We start from the raw sequence: 23,078 nt of genomic DNA on the forward strand, positions 1-23,078 counted from the left end.
ATGTGGGCAGAGGTAACAAGGCCATTGCCACGTGGATCTACAAAAGCAAACGACCATTGGACAAATATAGAAAACATATGTTGGGAAGTAAACCATCAAGCTACACTGTCGACGACTTAATGAAATCAATTCCCCTACGCCTTCGAGAAATCTTAGGTAATGATCGTGGGTGGGTTGGTTACTAAAAGTATAGAAAAAGGTTCAAATGTGTGTGAAATCTTATGGGACTTAACTGCTAAGGTCATCAGTACCTAAGCTTACACACTACTTAACCTAAATTATCCTAAGGACAAACACACACACCCATGCCCGAGGGAGGACTCGAACCTCGGCCGGGATCAGCCACGCAGCCCATGACTGCAACGCCCCAGACCGCTCGGCTAATCCAGCGCGGCTACTAAAAGTATATTCGTTCACAAAACCCATGTGGACAATTATCTGACAATCGGTCAAGTTTTGCTTTGTCGCAGCTCTTTAGCATACAAGTCCATTTACTTTCAGGCTCCTCCTTACAATTCTTGCAATGCAAGGTAATTGAAAAAACTCATCCACTCGACGCCAACTGAGGAACTGACTGGTGCATGTGTTGTTCAACACACAGTAGTTGTCACCCTCACTGGAATCAATGACTGTGTGTGTGTGTGTGTGTGTGTGTGCGTGTGTGTGTGTTTTTGTGTTCATGCACAATCTGAATCAATACTACTAACATTAGAGAGACAACCAACAATAAATATTGCATCAAATATGACTGTAAAGTATTTTAATATGATGGGAAGTTACAAACAGAATTTTCACCCAACCCACATCCTGCATATTACGTTAAGTAAGATGTGTTAACTCCATAGTATCGTTAGCAGAGACAGTGTGCTCTTGTTGTCGAGGCTTGCGACAAGCGCAGCGATCAGCAGTGCCTAATGCCGCCGCGTTTTGTTTATGTTGGCTGAGCGTGGACACTGCAGCAGACGCTTCGCCATAAACAGAAAGAAATCACCTTGGCTGTGACAGCACGTGAGCGGATATCACTGCCTGCGTGTTGTTATAGTAACAAACGCGAGACTCTACTCACAGGTGCCATGGAGCAATTGCAACGGGTATCATGTCATTAGTCATCAGAATATTAACCAGTGATGAAATGTCCACTCTATTTGAATCGCAAGAAAATAGGAACCTTCTCACAAAGGAATGTGAGGTGATATCAAAATTTATCCAACATACAAAAATTAACTGCAGGGCTTTCATGTATGCAGTAGTAGCACACAAGGAAATATTATGTCTTGGAAGCGTATATTTCATTTCCTCTTCTCATATTAACGCCCTTGTTTTAGCATGAAGTGGGAAAATAAACACGAAAAACTTAAGTTCCTGAGGAGTATATGAGTCATTTCCTCTTCTCACATCATAACTTTTGTTTTAGTGTGAGGTAAAAAAATAAACACTTTAGGGTTCTGAAACATATTATGACACCAGATTATTATCGTAGGCGCTATCGGAAACGCAAAAAGCAGGGAGCTATCCATTCTTTTGTCCAAAACTCTGTTTCCTTTCATGCATTACTCACGCTAGGAGATTCTTATTTAAGGACTTGCGGGCATCAAGTTATTGTGCTAATCACGGTGTGGAAAAAATGCAACAAAGACGAGTTCCCCTGGAGCAGTGAGGATATTTGCACATGTCTGTATTCAGCAATGACTGCCAGCTGCCACAACACTTCACAGAATCCTTGCGGCAGGCAACACAACTGTGCGTACACTTCAGAATTCATTCAGTAAGACGTCAGGAGATGGATGGAAATGTCAAATTAACGTTGCTTTCCGAGTCGTATTAAATCCATAATGAGGTGTTATTAAGGTAGTTGAACGTTCTAGCAATTACACTTCTATAATTCTCATATGAGTATTCCGATAGCCAAAAGAACCCGTTAGTGTGAAACCATCTGGAACTGCATTAACATCAAACTGCAAGAACTCGAGACAATACGCGGACTCTTCTCTTCGCTAGGTGACCTATTACTGATATTTAGGATTCTCTCCTGAAACATCCTGTATAATTATTTGGGTCTCGAGGGGTCATCTAAAATTTTCAGTACTAGACGCACGATATCGTCCGAACCCTCGCGGGAATACAGTGTGGCCGCGAGCGATTGGAATAATGGCCGGGGGGGGGGGGGGAGGGGGGGTACCGCACATGTGGTATGCGGCAAAGATGGCAATTCGCGTCTGATGAGGAGCGTGTGAAGATAGGTGCTGCAGAGAGGTTGGTTGCTGTGTCCCGACAGTGCCCAACGTCGGAGCTTCGACTCCTCTCTCCGGCAATGGAGTGTGTATTGTCCATAGTTTTAGTTAGATTAAGTAGTGTGTAAGCTTAGGGACCGATGACCTAAGCAACTTGGTCCCTTAAGTTCTTATCACAAATTTACAAAATTTTAAATCCAAAATACTGCATCTCGGTTCCTACAATAGTGCAATAGGTGCGCACTGGTTAGATGTAACTGAAGAGAGTCTCCATCTCGAATTGTGGTTAAGGGCGAATCCCAAGCGCATGGCCACGAACAATTGGAGCGGAAACTTAATGTCATCGGAACCTTGTTGAAGGACCGTGACCTGCGATCGTTAGACTGACTTCAGAAAGTTCAGTTTATAAATACATACATACTTAGCAAAATTTATCATGTCGTAGCAGTCTTACCGATACTGCAGGTCACTGCACATAAAATATTAGCTGTAGCCTCTTGGTATGTGTGGAAACAAAATATCTTCAAAGTATTCTTCCACACGGCGACTTTGCAGAGGCAAAACAGGGGACTTGGAATTAAAGACGTGCCTTTAAACTAATACATGCCACTAAGACAAGCATCACGAAACTTCTGTTCCTCTCGTTAGATCCTGGGGATAGGAACGCTCCTGTTAATGTAGCACGCCAGCCTACATTACGTCCGAAAGTACTATGGCGGTTGGAGCTGTATAAGACTTCCACCAATACAAACCAACACTAGAACCGTCTATGATTATATTACCAGACATCGTCTATACAAATCAACTCCGGTAAATTAACCTACAAAAAGCTGGAGGAACGTCTGGAAAAATATCAACAATAAAATTATACCAACTAGAGTCAGTGCCGTATGGTGCGACGTTGTAAACGAAACCATACCCACAGCGGAACGATTATGAAAAATCAAATTGAGACCATCTCCATACTGCGACAAATGTGGGCTTGTAGAAACTGTAGCGCACACCTTCTTATGTGAAAATAGAATCAGAATTTGGAACTGGACTAGGAAGAAATTAGCACTATCAACAGAACCGCAGAAAGTCATATAACGATAACTGAAGCTTTACAACCCGACTGGAAATGTTACCCGTCCGCAAAGAATAACAGTTATTCGTGGCTTCTGGGACAGTTTGTGTTTTACGTCGTAATAAACAAAACTTAGAACTTAGAAGAGTGCATGTTTTATATTGCAGAAGAACATTTTAAGCTGAAGAAGAATAACAAATATAAGGAATGGTTTAAATTTTTTTATCTATTGCTTTATGTGGGCTACAAAGAGGTGGGCAGTTTTATTGATTAGAAGCAGAATACTATTCTTTCACTTTTTTTTTATTCCTGGAATATTCTTTTACGTTGGTTCTAAAATCAGAACTGTTCTCATTTGGCAAAACCCCTCCGGCTCCGAAACTTCTTCCATTTGTTGAAAAATATATGGCTTCCTTACAGACCTCATATGCATCCAGTGCATAATAACTTAAATTGTGAATATATTTCTGAATGAATGTTTGTTATTTATTTTTCCGTCAGCCTGTTCACTGTTACAAGTTATGTTCGACAAGGAACGCACGCCATTGGAGGCGACAATCTGTAATTTATTTTACCTTAATTACTACTTCAATTCTGATCTACAATTTAGAGTAATATATGAGTGCAAACATGGAATACATGTGAATAATGCAGCTGTTCAGTGACAGGTATGGGGGAGGCATTGTGGCCAGGCCTCGGATTTTCGACCCCTGCCTTCTTTGCCTCCGCCTACCTCGTGCTGAAAGTCTTCTCAAACTTAAAAAAAAATAATAGTGCAGTGGTCAGAACGTCTGTCTAGTAAGCAGGAGGTCTAGGTTCGAAGCTCAGTCGGTCACAAATTTTCATCTGCCGTCGTTGCTGTATTTCAACGCGCTGTGACAGTGTGGACGTCAGTCCATCGATATTTAAGATGCATTTTTTTTTGAGGCAATAGAGGTGATTTGCGAACATTTGTCTTGCCATCAAAATAACGGAACTCCAACGGCATCTAATCCTTAGTCATACCTTTGTGCCGGCGCTAACCCATGTCATATGCATGCGAATTAGATTGTAGTTCATATTTAGTCAAATAACGAATGGTTAGTATACAAGTATGCCGGCCAGGGTGGCCGAGCGGTTCTAGGCGCTACAGTCTGGAACCGCGCGACAGCTACGGTCTCAGGTTCCAATCCAGCCTCGGGCATGAATTTGTGTGATGTCCTTAGGTTAGTTAGGTTTAAGTAGTTCTAAGTTCTAGGGGACTGATGACCTCAGACGTTATGTCCCATAGCACTCAGAGCCATTTGAACCATTTTTGGAGTATACAAGTATTTACAAACAGTAGAAGCAGGATTGCAGCGAACTGAACACTTAACCAAGTGCAACATAGAGTAACTGTGTAATGAGTCATTCCAGCTGCATAGCTGAGGGTAATATTTTTTAAGCAATTAATTGCAGAATTAATGTAATACCCGCACGATGATCTCTGTAGTCATACTGTATCATTAGCAGCCCGCGAATGTAGTACTATGTTCGTTAAATCGGATTACTCAAGCTGAGGCCAAATAAAGACAAGCGACGACGCCAAAACACTATCTTTACTTAAGTAGGTAATCAGCGCTAAATTAAGTGCGCCACCATTAACGTTGCTGTAAGCAGTTTGACAGCATAACACCACCACAACTACTGACAACCTGAACCATTATCATCACGCAGTTGTAACTCGCAGTGATTGCAAGTTTTTCATGTTTGTCAAGAATAGAGGAAAGCGCCTCTGAAGTTCCATTTCCATTACGCCTAGGACGGAGAGAATCCTAAATATCAGTAATAGGTCACCTAGCGAAGAAAGGAGTCTGCGTATTGTCTCAAGTTCTTGCAGTTTGTTGTTAATGCAGTTCCAGATGGTTTCACACTAACGGGTTCTTTTGGCTATCGGAATACTCATGGCTCTGAGCACTATGGGACTTAACATCTGAGGTCAGCAGTCCACTAGAACTTAGAACTACTTAAACCTAACTACCTTAACGACATCACACACATCCATGCCCGAGGCAGGATTCGAACCTGCGACCGTAGCGGTCGCGCGGTTCCAGACTGAAGCGCCTAGAACCGTTCGGCCACACAGGCCGGCCGGAATACTCATATGGAAATTATAGAAGTGTAATTGCTAGAACGTTCAACTACCTTAATAACACCTCATTATGGATTGAATACGACTTGGAAAGCAACGTTAATTTGACATTTCCATCCATCTCCTGACGTCTGCATCACTTTCCATTTTTAACCAGACCTAAGGTCTGAGAAAGGAAAGAAGATAATAATAATCGCGTGTGGCGGATAGGGGAAACCGTCCCCCACATGGGCGGTACCGAGGAAATCAAATACTAGGGGTGAACCAAATACTAACACAATCCTGAACGGCTACTCAATCCGTTGAACCCAAAATCCAGATACATCTGAGTGAAAATTACCGCTACTCTGGTCACCGTCTATTAGCTCAATGAGCTTGGCTGAAAATATTTGCTTTCAAAGGCTTCAACACCCTCTGGTCCTGTCCGGTCCTGGTATCACCCAAGCCAAACCAATGAAACATAATCAAACATGAACTACGCAAGCAAAGTCAACTTTAGCCCAGGTGGTACACAACCCGGCTGTCGACAGGCGCCAGTTGGATTTTCGGATTCTGGGAGTCCAGGTTAGCACGGCAGAGAATGTCGAAGATCTCTGGTAAATTTCCCTACAAGCAAAAAACATGCATTTAAAACTAAATATCGATACATTGATCCAAACACGAAAACTAAATAATCTCACAAACGAAACCGACCAACAAAAAATTCTCATCCTTGCTCTTCAAGAACCACGACTAACTGACAACGAAACCCTGCATTAGGGAAACCATTGCATCTTCAAGAGCAAAATACAACAAAAGGTAGCGAAAGGCGTACCAATCTTCGGCATTGCATTTCTCGAACACAGATCTATCATCAACTCTGTCAAAGAAATCACACCCATCAACAATCAAAAGGTTCAAATGGCTGTGAGCACTATGGGACTTAACAGCGGAGGTCATCAGTCCCCTAGAACTTAGAACTACTTAAACCTAACTAACCTAAGGACATCACACAAATCCATGCCCGAGGCTGGATTGGAACCTGCGACCGTAGCAGTCGCGCGGTTCCGGACTGGAAATTCTGGAACACACTCGAAAATACTATGAGCAAAATTCATCAAGATGACGTGAAAATACTAATGGAAGACTTCAACTCTCTATTTGGGACAGAAAAAACCTGTAGAAAAATCATTGGTACAAATTCAACACACCGAAACGCTTAGACCAACGGCACGCGTCTGACTGTCATTTGCCAACAATTCAACGACAAAAGGATGTCTTCCCACTTTAGGAAAAAACCAGTTCCCATGTAACATGCTTAGCTACCAGGTGCAAGCTGCTTTCGTTCGCCCTTCGAGACTCGCTGAAAGCCAGAGTTTTAATTCTTTTGTAGCACAGCTACAAGCAGGCAGATAAAAACTCAATAAGGGAATCGTAAGACAACGCTCGAGCAAGGTTGGTCTTGCTACTTTCAGTAACCCTTAGTGTCAGAGCGAAAACCTTACCGTACTGCCAAATTCATAATGCCACTTTTGTTTTCTGCCGACATATTTTTTGTTGTTGTGAATACATAATTTTATCTATGAAATGTCACATTTTCATAATACTTACGAATGGTACAGGAAATGAAATAAATACAGATCTTTTCGAAGTCAAAAGTCGGTAATATCCTACCAATTCGTGTTAAAGTAGGCTCAATCGTCTCACAGACACTTAATGCTTTATTAAGATAGACTACCGTCGTGATGTTTCTGTAGTAAGCTGAATTTAATTTGTATTAGTACAGTGAATATTTTAATTGCATTTTCCATTAGTTTACTAAACGCTACAGTAATTATCAAAGAGAACTTCATCAGCAGCAGAATTTTCTTTCACGATATCTAAAACGATCTGACAATGCTAAAGTTGTTTACAAATTCTACGCCTGTAGAAACCTACTGGCTCTAACGATGTCATTAAACCAGAGTAGTTTTAAGAGTATTTTCGTCTAGAAATGAATTGCCTTGACGGTTGATCGATCAAGAGCGGGAAAGGTAAAATTTTACAAATATATGACGAGAGGGACAAGTGCTTGAGAGAGGACTTCCCTATCAATACAAGTGCCTGAGAAATGACTTTCGTATCAATCTCCTGGATAGTTTTGTTTCTCAAATCAACATAGTGCGTTATCATGCAGTAGCACAGGTGATGTAGTTTTGTTGCTCGATTTTCTTACACTGCGAACGAAAGGTGTCTCAGTTGTTGGCAACAAATTCCAGCTGTGTTGCACACACCCTGGGGGCAGAATTAGTAGCCCAAAACACACTTTTGGATTTATCAGATGTAAAATATTATGTGCACACTACTCTTTCCTCGAATTTACGTCTTCTGGTGGGGCTCAGCCTTTCATTTCTTCCTAGGAAGTTAACGGTAAAGGCACCATAACACGTCACCAGTAACAGTACTGCATAGGAATGCTCGATGAGTGACCTGATGACGTTCAATAATAGTCACTCCGTTGATTTTTGTTGTTTCGAATTAGAGCATGCAGTACTCCTACACCAGACTTCTGAACTTTGCCTGTTGAATGCAAATGTCGTATGATGGTAAAATGGTAATCTATCACATGTATCAGTAGTCGAGACTTCCTTAATGTGGAAAATCATTCATGCCAGAACGATTTTTGCTGAAACACGGATATCTTTTTCTGGCGTATTTTTCCCAAAAGCACTCGCTCCAAAGACAGTTCAAATCTTTCTATCTGCCTCCTCAGCATTCACTCCTCTGTTATACCAAAAGTAAACGTTGTGTTGCAGATGTTACACCTTTTTTCACTTGCGGCTCAATTTTACAATGCTTAACTGTAGTTCATGATTTTCAAATATGGAAAATCCAATGCTTAACTGCAGGATGATAACTAGAACTTCAAATTCGAATATGACCGTTGACACATACACTGACAGCGTGGCGCCGCGTTCACATGGGCGGCGCCGGATTTCAGGCGGCGGGTGGCATCTGGCCGGTGGCCGGTAGCCGCTGCAGCGCGAGGAAACGCTCGAGCGTAAGCTGTTATGATCGCGACGCAGCCACGAGCTGTCCTGCGGAGTTGTTTCTGGAATACTTGTTATTGCTGGTGGGTAGGATGTTAAGCGAATTATCTTCGATGCTCAATCAGACTCATAACTTTAGACCGAAATGTGGTAAAAAAAAATAATAAATAAAAAAACAGTTGGACGCGAATAGGCGACCATAAGTTTAGAATGCACGAAGGTTACCACTTTTTTTTTTTTTCGTTGTTGATCGATGTGTTTGGTCGTTGCGGACGTCACATGACATCCGGTCAAGTTCGTTTTGTTGATCCTTCCTCTCAGTTTTTTTTTATTACAGAGGCCAACCAGCGCTCTGACCGAACACGCTGAGCTACCGTGCTGGCTAACTTTTTTTTTTTTTTTTAATCTCATTTTGTTCGCTTTTGTTCGTTCTAACTGCTCAGGGCGGACGTAATAAGACATCCGTTTAAGTTCGTTGTTGATCGATTTACTCAGTATTGTATTACAGAGGTCAGCTAACCGTCTGACCGAACACGCTGAGCTACCGTGCCGGCACCACTAGACCACGGGCTCACACAGTTCGAGAACATCTCGGAAGTAGACAACACTTCCTCCTAACACTTCCGCATCTTACAGTGTTGCCAGATGAGATATTTTGTTTCTCATGAAATGGTGGCAGACGATGCTGTGGCGTCTTCGAAGCGCGAGCTTCGTCAGTTCAAGATATCTCAGCACAGCTGAGCGAACGTTTTCTTCCCGCTGCTAGTCTAATGGATAATGGCAATACTGTAGAATACTTTTACAACTATGTGACCATCGATTTATCTTTGTGAGTGGTTCATAATTATGTTAGTAAATTCACTCGATATTTTTATGTCCTTTAAATTACATTTGCTACATGATTTGCATTGAAGACGTAGGAAATGTATGTTATTTGGTCCAGGAAGCACATTCCAACAGAGATTGATGCTTACATTGACATTTATGTTGTGAATTAGTCGTCTTATCCATCACATGGATAATGAGGATGCTCCGTTTTTCTACAGTTGTTTCATAGCTAACAAGGGAATCTCCCCATCGCACCCTCCTCAGATTTAGTTATAAGTTGGCACCGTGGATAGGCTTTGAAAAACTGATCACAGATCAATCGAGAAAACAGGAAGAAGTTGTGTGGAACTATGAAAAAAATAAGCAAAATATACAAAATGAGTAGTCCATGTGCAAGATAAGCAACATCAAGGTCAATGTGAGCTTGGGAGCGCCGTGGTCGCGTGGTTAGCGTGAGCAGCTGCGGAATGAGAGGTTCTTGGTTCAAGTCTTCCTTCGAGTGAGTAGTTTATTTTTTTATTTTCATACAATCATCACCACACGTACTGTTTATCAACAAATGTAGGAAATAATCATACAAATGTTCGACAATCGTTCGATCCCTTAAGGAACTTTCCGATGCCTTACAGTTCGGAAGCCGGCCGCGGTGGTCTAGCGGTTCTGGCGCTGCAGTCCGGAACCGCGGGACTGCTACGGTCGCAGGTTCGAATCCTGCCTCGGGCATGGGTGTGTGTGATGTCCTTAGGTTAGTTAGGTTTAAGTAGTTCTAAGTTCTAGGGGACTTATGACCTAAGATGTTGAGTCCCATAGTGCTCAGAGCCTACAGTTCGGAAAATATTCATTGACATTGTTATTGAAGTCGCGAGCTATATTTGATGGATTCATATTGCCCACGGAATGCATCTCACGTATTTAATGCACTCTCGTCCGAAGTAGCGAGCAGTCAGCTGCCAGCCAGGGAGTCTCGTTAGCAGGAATACTCTCTCTTCCGTGCGCTGTGGTCGACTGACGTCATGTGTTTCGATGTTTGTTTAGGTGTAGCGTCATCATACTACGGCGCAGTTGCCTTGCATCGGACGGACGGACGGACAGATAATAATTGACTGAAAGCAAAAAAATTAAACTTTTCACTCGAGGGAAGACTTGAACCAAGGACCTCTCGTTCCGCAGCTGCTCACGCTAACCACGGGATCGCGGCGCTCCTGAGCTCCCCCTATCCTTGATGTTGCCTATCTTACGCATGGACTACTCAGTTTGTATAGTTTGCTTATTTTTTTCATAGTTCCACACAACTTCTTCCTGTTTTCTCGATTGATCTGTGTTCAGTTTTTCAAGGCCTATCCACTGTGCCAACTTATAACTAAATCTGAGGGGGGTAAGATGGGAATGTTCCCTTGTTAGTGGTATTGTGTCTTGGTGGCGTTGCCAGTTTAAATACTGTGCATGTAACACACAATGAATGCGTTGGATGCCTCCTGTGATCAGTTTACTTGAAAAACGTTTGTTGTCATCGTGATTTATGTAACTGGCTCTCCGACTTCCAATTTGAAAATTTGTGGAAAAATTGTTTACCTTGCTAGGCCTAGTTTCAAACATTGTCTGACAGAAAACGCAGGTATTAAGGAGCTTCTTGGAGGCCAGTGATGAAGTGCTCTGTCACGGGCTGCCTGGCGGCCGATCCATCGCCTCGGGTAGTTGACGTTCAGGTAGTTACGGACAGATAATTGCCAATGTGGTGGCGCTCCATCCTGCTGAAATATGAATTGTTGTGCTTCTTGTTCGAGCTGAGGGAACAGCCAATTCTCTAACATCTCCAGATACTGTAGTCCATTACTGGCCTCCAAGAAGCCCTGATCTTACCCCCTGCGATTTTTTCTTATGGGAGTATGTTAAGGATATGGTGTTTCGGCCACCTCTCCCAGCCACCATTGATGATTTGAAACGAGAAATAACAGCAGCTATCCAAACTGTTACGCCTGATATGCTACAGAGAGTGTGGAACGAGTTGGAGTATCGGGTTGATATTGCTCGAGTGTCTGGAGGGGGCCATATTGAACATCTCTGAACTTGTTTTTGAGTGAAAAAAAAACTTTTTAAATACTCTTTGTAATGATGTATAACAGAAGGTTATATTATGTTTCTTTAATTAAATACACATTTTTAAAGTTGTGGTATTCTTTTTGAATCACCCTGTATAAGATGAGTATTTCTTCTCTTATCAAATTAAATATTACATATCTTGCTGTGGATTAATTTGTTTGTCCACATTCCACTTACTGCGTTTCCTTGAAATTATATAAAATATGCGTCTGTTAAAAAAAAAAAAAAAGCTTGAAACAACTGTTGCAGCTAATTGGTGAAGGGCTGAAAAAAAAAACACCTCTGCTGATGCTGCTTAGTATCGCGTATAGCCTCCTTCGGCTTCCACAACAGCTCGAAGTCTGAGCCAACAACTCGAGCCACATAACTAGGAGATTCAAGTAACTCATTCCAAGCGTCATGAATGACATCAGAAAGCTGTCGGCGAGTCGACGGTGACTGCCCCTTTTCTCGTATTACTCTGACCATTTCTGCCCAAATATTCTCAATGGGATTCGTGTCAGCTCCTTTAGATGGCCATTCCATTACAGTAATATTACTATGGTCGTCGAACCACCTCTTAACTACATGTGCCATATGAATAGGCGAGCTATCTTGTTGGAATATGATCTGATCATTGCCAAATCTTGCTGTCACAGATGGCAACATCACGTTCTCCAGAATTGATATGTAATTGCGCGCTTCGAATCTTCCTTCCACTTCCCACAGGAGCCCACACCCTTCGGCCGATATCCATGCCCATACCCTTACCGACTCCCTGCCACTCCCTCGGCAACTGTAAATATATTTTCGATTATACCTAGCACCTTTAGGCCGGTAAACAAGTACTTTTCCGGTTGATGCCGTAGAGAAAACTTTTTCGTCCGTGAAAATCACTCGCCTCCAAAACTGGAGAGATTTTTTGACATTTTCAGTAGCAAAAGCAAGGCGAGCTTCTCTGTGGAAAACAGTCAATGTCTCTTTCACAGCAGCGCTTCTTGCTCTCAGTCCACCTTCCATTAGACGACGAGTGACGGTCTTACTGCTAACATTGAGACCCAAAGTTTGCTGAATTTGTAGTGCGTTGACAAAAGTGTGGTTCTCACTGAAACGGCGTATCTGCTGATCCTGAGCTACTGTTGTTTTGCTGCGATGGCCATGAGGCCTCCCATTCAGGTTAACACTCTCTTCCTTTCGTCTGATCCACCTGGCTATCGTCGACTTGTGAAGACCCATAGTTCTTGCTATATAGCCATTTGGAAATCCCTCTGCATGGAGTGCTATTATAGCGCCCTTGTCTGCCTCAGCCAGATGGGCCATTTAGCGTTGACTGAATGATTCGTCGCGGTTAATATCTGCTGCGGAAACAGCGCTAGCAGGAAACAGACTGCCTCCTCCACGATGGCAGCCACAACGCAGTGGCCAAGATTGTGTAACACTGAAATCGATGGCATAAACGAGAGATCGCAAGCCCGTACCCGTGTCGTTACATACTGGAGCAACTTAGAATCTGTAATTTTTCTCAGAAGGGACTGGTCCACTCTCGTCATGTCATATCCTGATAAATATTACATGAAATGAAATTTTTACGTTTTGCATATGCGGCAGGCCTAACGCAAGAAACATTTCTGAAATATCTGAGGCAACCTGAAGAACACTTCGTGAATTTTAGCTGTAGAAGGTTGCCTTATAAGAAGGAAAAAGTGTTTATCCCCGCACGCCGTGTTTCCAAGTGGCGCAGTTTACTCTGAGGCATACACAATTCTCGCCGGGCGTAAGAAGCGACTCGACTAACGAGGGGAACTCGCCAGGTGTCACAGGCTGATTGTCCGGAAACTTTGCTCAGTGAAGGAGAGGACCAAATAAGCGAACATGTGTTCCGACTTATCTGCAGACACTCGACCGTTTCCGAGAAAACGACGGTCAAAGTTATCAACGCGCTGTTGCTATAGTGTAGATACATTCTGCAGCTGACAACGCAACTGAAGCGATGGCTCAGTGGCCATCGTCGTTCCTTCTTAACTTTGATTCCCGTTCCCGTGTTCGAGACCATATTGGTTTTTTTTATTATTATTTTTTCCTGCCTCTCTATCAAAATTATCTACGAATGTTTTTTTTTCTAATTTATGTTGAAATAATGTTGTCATTATTCGCCAATTAACTTTATGTGTAATTAATGAATTTAAAAAATAATAAACGAATGAGACAAGCTGATCTAAAATCATCTGGTCTGCCTCATGTATCGTTATATCCAAATGGTTTATAAATGTTAGTCTACATTCATATCCGATGATGGCACCTTTAGTGTGTTGAAACCGGTTATCCAGTAAACAGCATTTAAGCGATCTTGGCTTCTGAATTATTTCTACAACAGAGTGATCGCCCACTACGCACTATGCGTTCCCTTTTGAACTTATTTCTTTATACAGTAAATTAACTGACGAATAACGACAACAGTGTTTCAACATAAATTGGAATAAACATTCGTACATAATTCAGAGAGTGAGGGGGGGGGGGGGGGTGGCGTGGAAAGGAAAAACCGGGTTTCGAACTCACAGCGCAAAGTCCCGAAGTCGCTATGGTAGCCGCAGAGCCACCGCTTCAGTTGAATCCTTACCCGCTAAGAGGTATCTACACTATAGCAACAGCGCACTGAAAACTTTGACCGTCGTTTTCTCAGAAGCGGTAGAGTGTAAGCAGATAAGCCGACACACGTTTTCGCTTATTTTGTCCCCTCTTTCACTGAGCGAAGTTTCAGCAAGATCGGGGTATGACACTTGGCGTGTCCCCTCGTAAGTGGTGTGCGTTGGGATTCAGTAGACAGAATGCGTCCACTTTCCTCGACTGCTTATTGACATGTTTGGAAACTTTCTTTCTTGTAGTGGCAATTTGCATTATGAGGGCTGGTTTTCCTGATAACGATCTACTAATGGATTTTGCTCCTAATTTACGTTACTGTGTAGTAGACCTACTGCAACTACTTAAACCGGAAATGTTTGTTTATTTGCATACTCCGCTTCTTAGTTGCTACATTTCGCTATAATATTTTCCTTTGTTTCAAAACGGCAAGTTAAGATGACCACTGCAACTTGGTAACATCAGTAACAATTTAATACTTTGAAACAGTTATGTCCGGTGTACGAGGAGTGTACTCTGTTGAATGAGAAATAAATAAAACACGAAAGCTGCGTCCAATAACAATAATTAACTTTCGGTTACATGACAAAACACAAGTCGAAGTACTGTCAGTTCATCTCAGTAGCCAGCAAAACTTAAACTGGAACGATCGAAAACATACTTTTGTGGGGAAGGCAAACGAATGACTGCGTTTTATTGGCCGCACACTAAGAATACGCAACAGACCAACTGAAAACACTGCCTACACTACGTTTGTCCGCCGGCCGGTGTGGCCGTGCGGTTTAGGCGCTTCAGTCTGGAACCGCGTGACCGCTACGGTCGCAGGTTCGAATCCTGCCTCGGGCATGGATGTGTGTGATGTCCTTAGGTTAGTTAGGTCTAAGTAGTTCTAAGTTCTAGGGGACTGATGACCACAGATATTAAGTCCCATAGTGCTCCGAGCCATTTTTTTTACGTTTGTCCGTCCACTGCTATAATATCCTTGACAGTCGTGATTGACTGTGCACGCAAAAACGTCCAAGGAACGGTAGCACGATTTATAATGTCACGAAATAGGGGAGAGAGGGTCCCAGATTTGATAATCGAGTTAGGGTAACATTCATGAAAACAAAAGCGTTTTTCGTTGCCGCAAGATCTTTTCACGAAATTTCAATCACCAACATCTGTTCTGAATGCCAAAACATTATTTCCTTGGGAACTTACACAGGAAGAAACCATAGTAATAATGTAATTCAAGGCTCGCAAGAAAAGATTTAAGTGGTCCTTTTTCCCGCTCACTGTTAATGAGAGGGACGGTAGAGAAATAGTCAGAACCTTCTGTCAGGCACGTAAGTCTGGATTGCAAAGAAATCCTGTTGATCTAGTAATGTAGATGTAACAACGAAATTATGTTGTAATTGCGACATGTGACTTTCATTTGATTTGAACATCGAAGTTGTTTGCTGTTTATTTACTTTTTGTTCATTAGTTTCAGCCATATACGAACACCTAGGCGCGTTAAATTGATATTGAAATAAAATGTCATGCATGGACCAACAACAATAAATTCTTACCTACTTGTTATGGTACTGCAGTATCTGCCAGCGTCTTCAGAAGTTGATATCGCATACGACGTACCTAGACTGTTTATAAATGGATATTGCAGACGACTTCGAACAAAGTTTGAATGTAGCTTCGTAAAAGTTCCGTGATCAAACGATCTGAGTTGCTGGCGAATACAGTTTATCCTCACTAGACAGTATATATTATCATTATACATGAGGTGAATAGGGTTTCGCCGGGTGCGGTGGCCTAGCGGTTCTAGGCGCTTCAGTCACGAACCGCACGGCTGCTTCAGTTGCAGGTTGGAATCCTACATCGGGCATAGATGTCTGTGATGTCCTTAGGCTAACTAGGTTTAAGTAGTTCTAGGTATAGGGGCTGACAACCTAAGCAGTTTGGTCGCATAGTTCTTGAAGCCATTTTTTGACCTTTCGCGTAAATTTTCTTTACATAAACGGCCGTATCTTTAGATTGCGTTGACATAGAAGCTCACTTTTTTACACCACCAACGGACCGGTTACCGCAAGAAGTGCGATACATTTCCGCTTATTATGTGTACCCGTTCTGGAGGTAAACGGGTTTTAAGGGTTGGGTAGACCGATAGACAGTCAAGAAAGTGAGACTAGTAGGGTTCCGTTTCTACCGGTTTAGGTGACGAAATCCTAACAACGACAACAGCTACGACAGCTAATGAAGATGAGGTCCGCATAAATAACACCCCCTACTCTTTATTCGACATGTTCTAGTTGCAGTCGATACATCAGCATATTAATCGTAGCTACGCTTTCGATCCAAATCACGTTTATAGGAATGCAAATAGAATCCATTTGCCTATACACATGGTAATTCACATCCCAGTATTTATGCCACCGCGTTTTAGAAGTGCGAACATTCCCATTGCTAACTAGCTTAAGAAACACTTCGGCTAATGAACGTTTTCTGGCTGGGGCGAGTCTGGTGGAGAATTCGAAACAGTGTAGAATACGTTTGGCAGCTATGGAGCCGTTTATTTCCTGGGGTGGTGCAGAATTATCCTACTAAATTTACACTCTAATAACAGCATTTTGTCATTTCGATAAACATCCCGAATGATTGTCACATAAGCGGTGACATAAAGGAAGAAAATTCATGTTTTTGAGTCCAGAAAGCTCTATGCAACAGAAACTGCAGATCATTTTGCAATTTTCATTGCGAAATTGCCGGCTTATTCGTGTCTGGGGTAATAACAGAGGGCTGTTTGCCTGGGTTGTCTGCTAGCGTAGTGAAAGGAAGGTCTGGTTTGTTTTCGGTTCTAATCTCGATGGAGGCAGGTAGAATATCAGTAAAGCAAATTTACGAAATTCTCGCGCCCCCAATACGTTTTATCGCTACCTTTATTCTGTACTGGCGCCCTATGGATGTCAATATGACACACTTGTAGAATTTCACACATGTTACTGCCTACTTTTTCCGCTTCTGTCAATAATGGAATTGACTTAAGTGTGGCACTGAATGATTTTTAACTGAATTTCGTTATGAATCTTCACGTATTGCTAAATTTGCACACTTTCATGGTAGGTCAGCAACGGTAATCCAGTATGACTGGTCTGCACGCTGACACAGACCGTTTCGCGGCCGAATGCAGATAATATTTTGCTAATTCGTAATGATCTGGGGTTCTTTGTCTTACTAAAACATTTATGTTATCTCGGTAAGTTGAAATTCATATTTTTTGGTACAGTTTATACCAATTAGCGTTTCTTCTTTCAGTTCTGTCATATTTACGTGTTGTATTTAACACACTAATCAGCATTAATATAGTCCTACAAATTACTGAAAACAGCCCAAAAAGTTCAGATAGTTTTTCAATTTCACGCCTGTGCATAGCATGTTGGTAGCACTTTTTCGCCTTGCCTGTTATCCTGCGTAGCAGACTTTAAAGCCGTGCGGATCAGCATAACGAAAAGACGAGGGGTCTCGCTCGTTTTGTCCACGACTGTACATTTCTGCTTGCTCACCATAAATTGGCTCGTGAACAGCGCCAACCATTCCGTTACCGGTGACGAGAAATGGTGTGTTTACGCTAACAAAAGGAAAAGAAAGGAATGGTTGAGATCAATAAAAGCAGCAACACGCCGTACAAAGGCCTGTGTGCGTCCACAAAAGATAACGTTATGCGTCTGGTGGAACAGCAACGCTGTGTTGTATTACGAATTACTTCCCCGTGGTGTAACCATCACTGCTGACATTTATTTTCGACATGTGAGACGTCTTGCAGACGCAGTCCGACAACGACGACCAGGAAGATTGTTTGAAGTGATGCTACTCCATGATAACGCCCTCCCGCACTCTGCTAGCTGACAAAATACTTATACAGCAGTTGAGCTGGGCAGTTAGCACATATCTTATTTATCTGACCTTGCGCCTCGTGTTTTCACATCTCTACCGAACGACCTTCAAGGAACTTCCTTTCCGGACGAAAATGAGCTCCGAACATTCACATGGAGTTTTTCGCCTCAAAACTACGTGATTTCTACAGTCGCAGAATCGCAAAAGTTACCACATTGTTGGAGGACTGTTGTAGAAAGTGAAGGAGCAGATACTATTGATGACTAAAGTCTCTGCTACACTCCTGGAAATTGAAATAAGAACACCGTGAATTCATTGTCCCAGGAGGGGGAAACTTTATTGACACATTCCTGGGGTCAGATACATCACATGATCACACTGACAGAACCACAGGCACATAGACACAGGCAACAGAGCATGCACAATGTCGGCACTAGTACAGTGTATATCCACCTTTCGCAGCAATGCAGGCTGCTATTCTCCCATGGAGACGATCGTAGAGATTCTGGATGTAGTCCTGTGGAACGGCTTGCCATGCCATTTCCAACTGGCGCCTCAGTTGGACCAGCGTTCGTGCTGGACGTGCAGACCGCGTGAGACGACGCTTCATCCAGTCCCAAACATGCTCAATGGCGGACAGATCCGGAGATCTTGCTGGCCAGGGTAGTTGACTTACACCTTCTAGAGCACGTTGGGTGGCACGGGATACATGCGGACGTGCATTGTCCTGTTGGAACAGCAAGTTCCCTTGCCGGTCTAGGAATGGTAGAACGATGGGTTCGATGACGGTTTGGATGTACCGTGCACTATTCAGTGTCCCCTCGACGATCACCAGTGGTGTACGGCCAGTGTAGGAGATCGCTCCCCACACCATGATGCCGGGTGTTGGCCCTGTGTGCCTCGGTCGTATGCAGTCCTCATTGTGGCGCTCACCTGCACGGCGCCAAACACGCATACGACCATCATTGGCACCAAGGCAGAAGCGACTCTCATCGCTGAAGACGTCTCCATTCGTCCCTCCATTCACGCCTGTCGCGACACCACTGGAGGCGGGCTGCACGATGTTGGGGCGTGAGCGGAAGACGGCCTAACGGCGTGCGGGACCGTAGCCCAGCTTCATGGAGACGGTTCCGAATGGTCCTCGCCGATACCCCAGGAGCAACAGTGTCCCTAATTTGCTGGGAAGTGGCGGTGCGGTCCCCTACGGCACTGCGTAGGATCCTACGGTCTTGGCGTGCATCCGTGCGTCGCTGCGGTCCGGTCCCAGGTCGACGGGCACGTGCACCTTCCGCCGACCACTGGCGACAACATCGATGTACTGTGGAGACCTCACGCCCCACGTGTTGAGCAATTCGGCGGTACGTCCACCCGGCCTCCCGCATGCCCACTATACGCCCTCGCTCAAAGTCCGTCAACTGCACATACGGTTCACGTCCACGCTGTCGCGGCATGCTACCAGTGTTAAAGACTGCGATGGAGCTCCGTATGCCACGGCAAACTGGCTGACACTGACGGCGGCGGTGCACAAATGCTGCGCAGCTAGCGCCATTCGACGGCCAACACCGCGGCTCCTGGTGTGTCCGCTGTGCCGTGCGTGTGATCATTGCTTGTACAGCCCTCTCGCGGTGTCCGGAGCAAGTATGGTGGGTCTGACACACCGGTGTCAATGTGTTCTTTTTTCCATTTCCAGGAGTGTATATGCATCTGTTGTGTTTATTAAACTTATGGAGAAACGCTACTAACTTATGCACAAACCTAATAAACACTTTGTACATCTCTTTGAATAAGTTAAAAATGGAAAAAGGATAGCTATCGTCTTGCAGAAAAAAAGTTACAAAGCTTTAAGGGTCGAAATTACCCAGCTATTTTAGATATGTTTAAACAAATAATCTACCGTAGATCGTGGCAGTAGAAAATAAAAATTAAATTAACCCCACGTCCTCCAAAGAATTTATTTGGAAGCATATTTAGTACCAGACTTATAATACTGATTATCATCTTCCACAGACTTCATAGTTCCTTTACAGGCTGTAAGCGGATATGGATACAGTTGTTTACTGAACCTGAAGTTTGCTGTTATCATCTATCTTACAACGATTAGTGTTCAAGTTTTACACCCTATGCCTGCCAGACATAGGCCAGGAAGAAATAATATGCAGTGCTTCTTACAAAAGACAAGACACATACCCATTTGCGAAACTTCTTTGTTAGTACTGTCTCCAATCTCAATCTTTTCACCGTCGAGGTATCCTCTGTTCTTGAGTTGTATCAGAAGGTCCATGAAATCTTTCCTAGTAATGTTATTTTTCTCCCTATAAGCAACTGTGTGCGCCACCATGTCACGAAAATATTTACTGACAGCAGCAGCTCTTTTACCTCTGACTCTGCAACAAAATGAAACTTAGTAATTAATAACACAAAATAACGAGGAACAGAACAGTTTTGGCATTGTGCAAAATGGGAATTTTATTCACAAGATTTTCAGTAACAGGAAAGTGGTAACAATTATAGGGAAGGTGACGAAATTTTAGTTTTATTTTGTTGCATACATATTCCACAGGAAAACTCACGGAACATGTCAATAAGGTTACAAGTAATATACACTTTCTCAGTGAAAATATGGCTACATCCTGACCATTTGCGTAACAGTACTTGTACTTTAATCTTACTATACAATAAAATTTAATATAAGTAACTAAAAATATATCATCAATTTAAAAATTCATTTATGGAAGAGAATAACTTGTTAAGCAGAAAGAATTTCAGTTTATTTTTCAAAATCTTCCACTGCGTGTCAGCATCTTATATTCATGTTTGAGGTGGTAAAATATGTTTATAATTGCATACTTTCTTCCTCTCTGTGCAAGAATAGGGCTACACTGTTGATAGAAGCCAGTTTTGATCCTAGTGTTATGTCTATGAATGCTTCTGTTATTTTCAAACTGTAAATTGTTCTCCAAAATAAGAGTATTTGCACCATGAGGCTGTTTTTATGAAGCCTAGTTTCTTAAACAGTTACTTACGTGAGATTTGACACCTGATATTACCATAACAGGTCTTTTCTCCACAGTGAATACTCCTTGTCTGAGTTTGGAATTGCAACAAAAGATTATTGTACAGATGGCCCAAAAATCGGGTAACATCTGAAAATTCAGTACTTCACGCAATAATGTAGGTAGGGAGGTAAAAGCTGACACAGATGCTTGAAAAGACATGGAATTTTATTGCAACAAAAAACTGGACAAAATGACCAACCGATGGCGCTTCAAGCAATTCAAACGCAGATGTTACCATAACTATTTGTATTTAGCAAAGAGAGTGCTGTCTATAACAAATGCTAAAACATGTTGGCTGTCACTCATCAACAATACCTGTAGTCAAGCAACAATGTTGCAAACAACACTGCACCACATATCAGTAGATGAGGTAAGAAATAGCTGTTGGATGTTGCCTCTTAGCATCTCTAATGAGGTCGGATGATCGCGGTTATAGCCACGGTCTATATACCGTATATTGGCGCACTATCGGGGAAAATAGGACGTATATTGAGGAAACACCGAGTAGGAACTGTCTTTTGCCCACCAAATAAAACGCGAGCATTATTGGGAAGTGTCAAAGACGATCTCGGTTTGCGGAAGGCCGACATATACCAGATTACGTGTCAATGTGGGAAGACTTATATTGAACAGACAGTGCGCACCATCGAAGATCATTGCCGAGAACATCAGAGCTACACTCGACTTGGCTACCCCAACAAATCGAAGGTCGCAGAGCACTGTTTGGCCGAAAATCACGTAATGGACTATCAACATACCAGGGTCTTGGCACAGACATCTAAATACTGGGACAGCGTCGTTAGAGAGGCTATCGAAATTCGTACCAGGGACGGACTCATCAACCGAGATTGCGGCTATAACCTCATCAGAGCATGGGAACCAGCATTGAGCCTAATTAAAAAGACGCTCAGCAAAGGAAACTCTGGTACCGCGCGCTGCGGAATTTGAATCCGCGCCAGACGTCATGGACGTAGAAGACCCATAGAGGTCTCTGCACCATCGCGCTGTAAGCTGTGGCGGCGCGCGCCTCCTGGCCCGCTTTTAGTGTGAGGGCGCCACAGTGGAACATGTGATCCCAGCGGCCAATAGCGGTGCCCCCGATAGCGTACTTAAGCGCCTGCCTCGAGCTCAACCAGGACCACGTTACCTCTGCCTGCAAGAACCCCCCTACTTGTCCCCACTGCAAAGCTTCCCACTTCCTCAAGCATTGCCCCAACCTCACCTCTCCCCCCTCCTGCAACACTTGTAATGAACCCCATCCTACCTACTCCTCGAAGTGTAAAGCGAAACCTCCACCAGTAACCCCTGAGCTCACTGTCCCTGTCCGTCCTGTTGATGACCCCATCCACCCCAACAACTCGCTCCGCCCTCCCCCTACTGCTGAGGACATCATCCGTTTCACCACCATTGTGCTCCAAAACATCCACCGCTTCCAGCGCTCCCACACTCTTTCCCAAATCGCCCTCGCTGCCCGTTCTATCTTCCATCTTACCACCTATGCCACTTACTCCCACAACCAGGCTCACTTCACCTTCACCCCCCTCACCACCCTCGTCTAACTCTCCACTCCCATGGTACAACAACCGTACCGTATCCTGTACCACAACATTCGCTCCCTGCCCACCCACAAACTCCTCTTCCTCCACACCCTACGTCAGCACCGCGTGGGTGCCTTCATCCTCAATGAAACCTTCCTTCAGCCCTGTATCTCCGTCTCCACTGCCCCTTACACCCTACATCGCACAGATAACCCGTACCCTCTGGCACGTGGCGGAGTTGCTATAGGCCACCTCAAGCACCTCCCTGTCCGGCCCCAACCTCTCCTTAACAATCCTGCCGAGCATCTCACCCTCAGCCTCTTCTTCCCCGCCCTTACCATCACCTGTGCCACCATTTATGTCCGCCCTCGCACCCCCATCCCATACGATTTCCTGGCCCACATTGACCGCACCTTCTCCACCTACGTGATTGCCGCCGACCTCAATATCCACAGCCGTGATCCTGCCGACCTCCGGCAGTGGCATCAGTTTCTCACCACTCTCCATGGAGACCTGGTTCCCCTGCCTCAGCACACCCGGCCCGAATCCAACACCACTCCTGATGTAGTCCTTGCCTCTCCCAACCTCCTTGGGCGCATCACTGCGGATGTCCTTGACCTCATTGGCAGTGACCATGCTCCTGTCCTCCTCACTA

The 23,078-nt window shown here is 43.7% G+C and overlaps 1 protein-coding gene across 1 annotated transcript in view; it reads right to left on the bottom strand.

The window, feature by feature from the left end:
- Positions 1–23,078, bottom strand: part of LOC126088236 (cytochrome P450 6k1-like) — a 75,329-nt gene that overhangs the window by 17,355 nt on the left and 34,896 nt on the right. Inside the window, exon 2 of the mRNA XM_049906365.1 lies at positions 20,017–20,213. Within this exon, the coding sequence (XP_049762322.1) occupies positions 20,017–20,213 (197 nt within the window). The remainder of the gene's footprint in view (positions 1–20,016; positions 20,214–23,078) is intronic.

Source organism: Schistocerca cancellata, chromosome 6 (assembly GCF_023864275.1).
Source record: "Schistocerca cancellata isolate TAMUIC-IGC-003103 chromosome 6, iqSchCanc2.1, whole genome shotgun sequence".
NCBI classification, from domain to species: domain Eukaryota; kingdom Metazoa; phylum Arthropoda; class Insecta; order Orthoptera; family Acrididae; genus Schistocerca; species Schistocerca cancellata.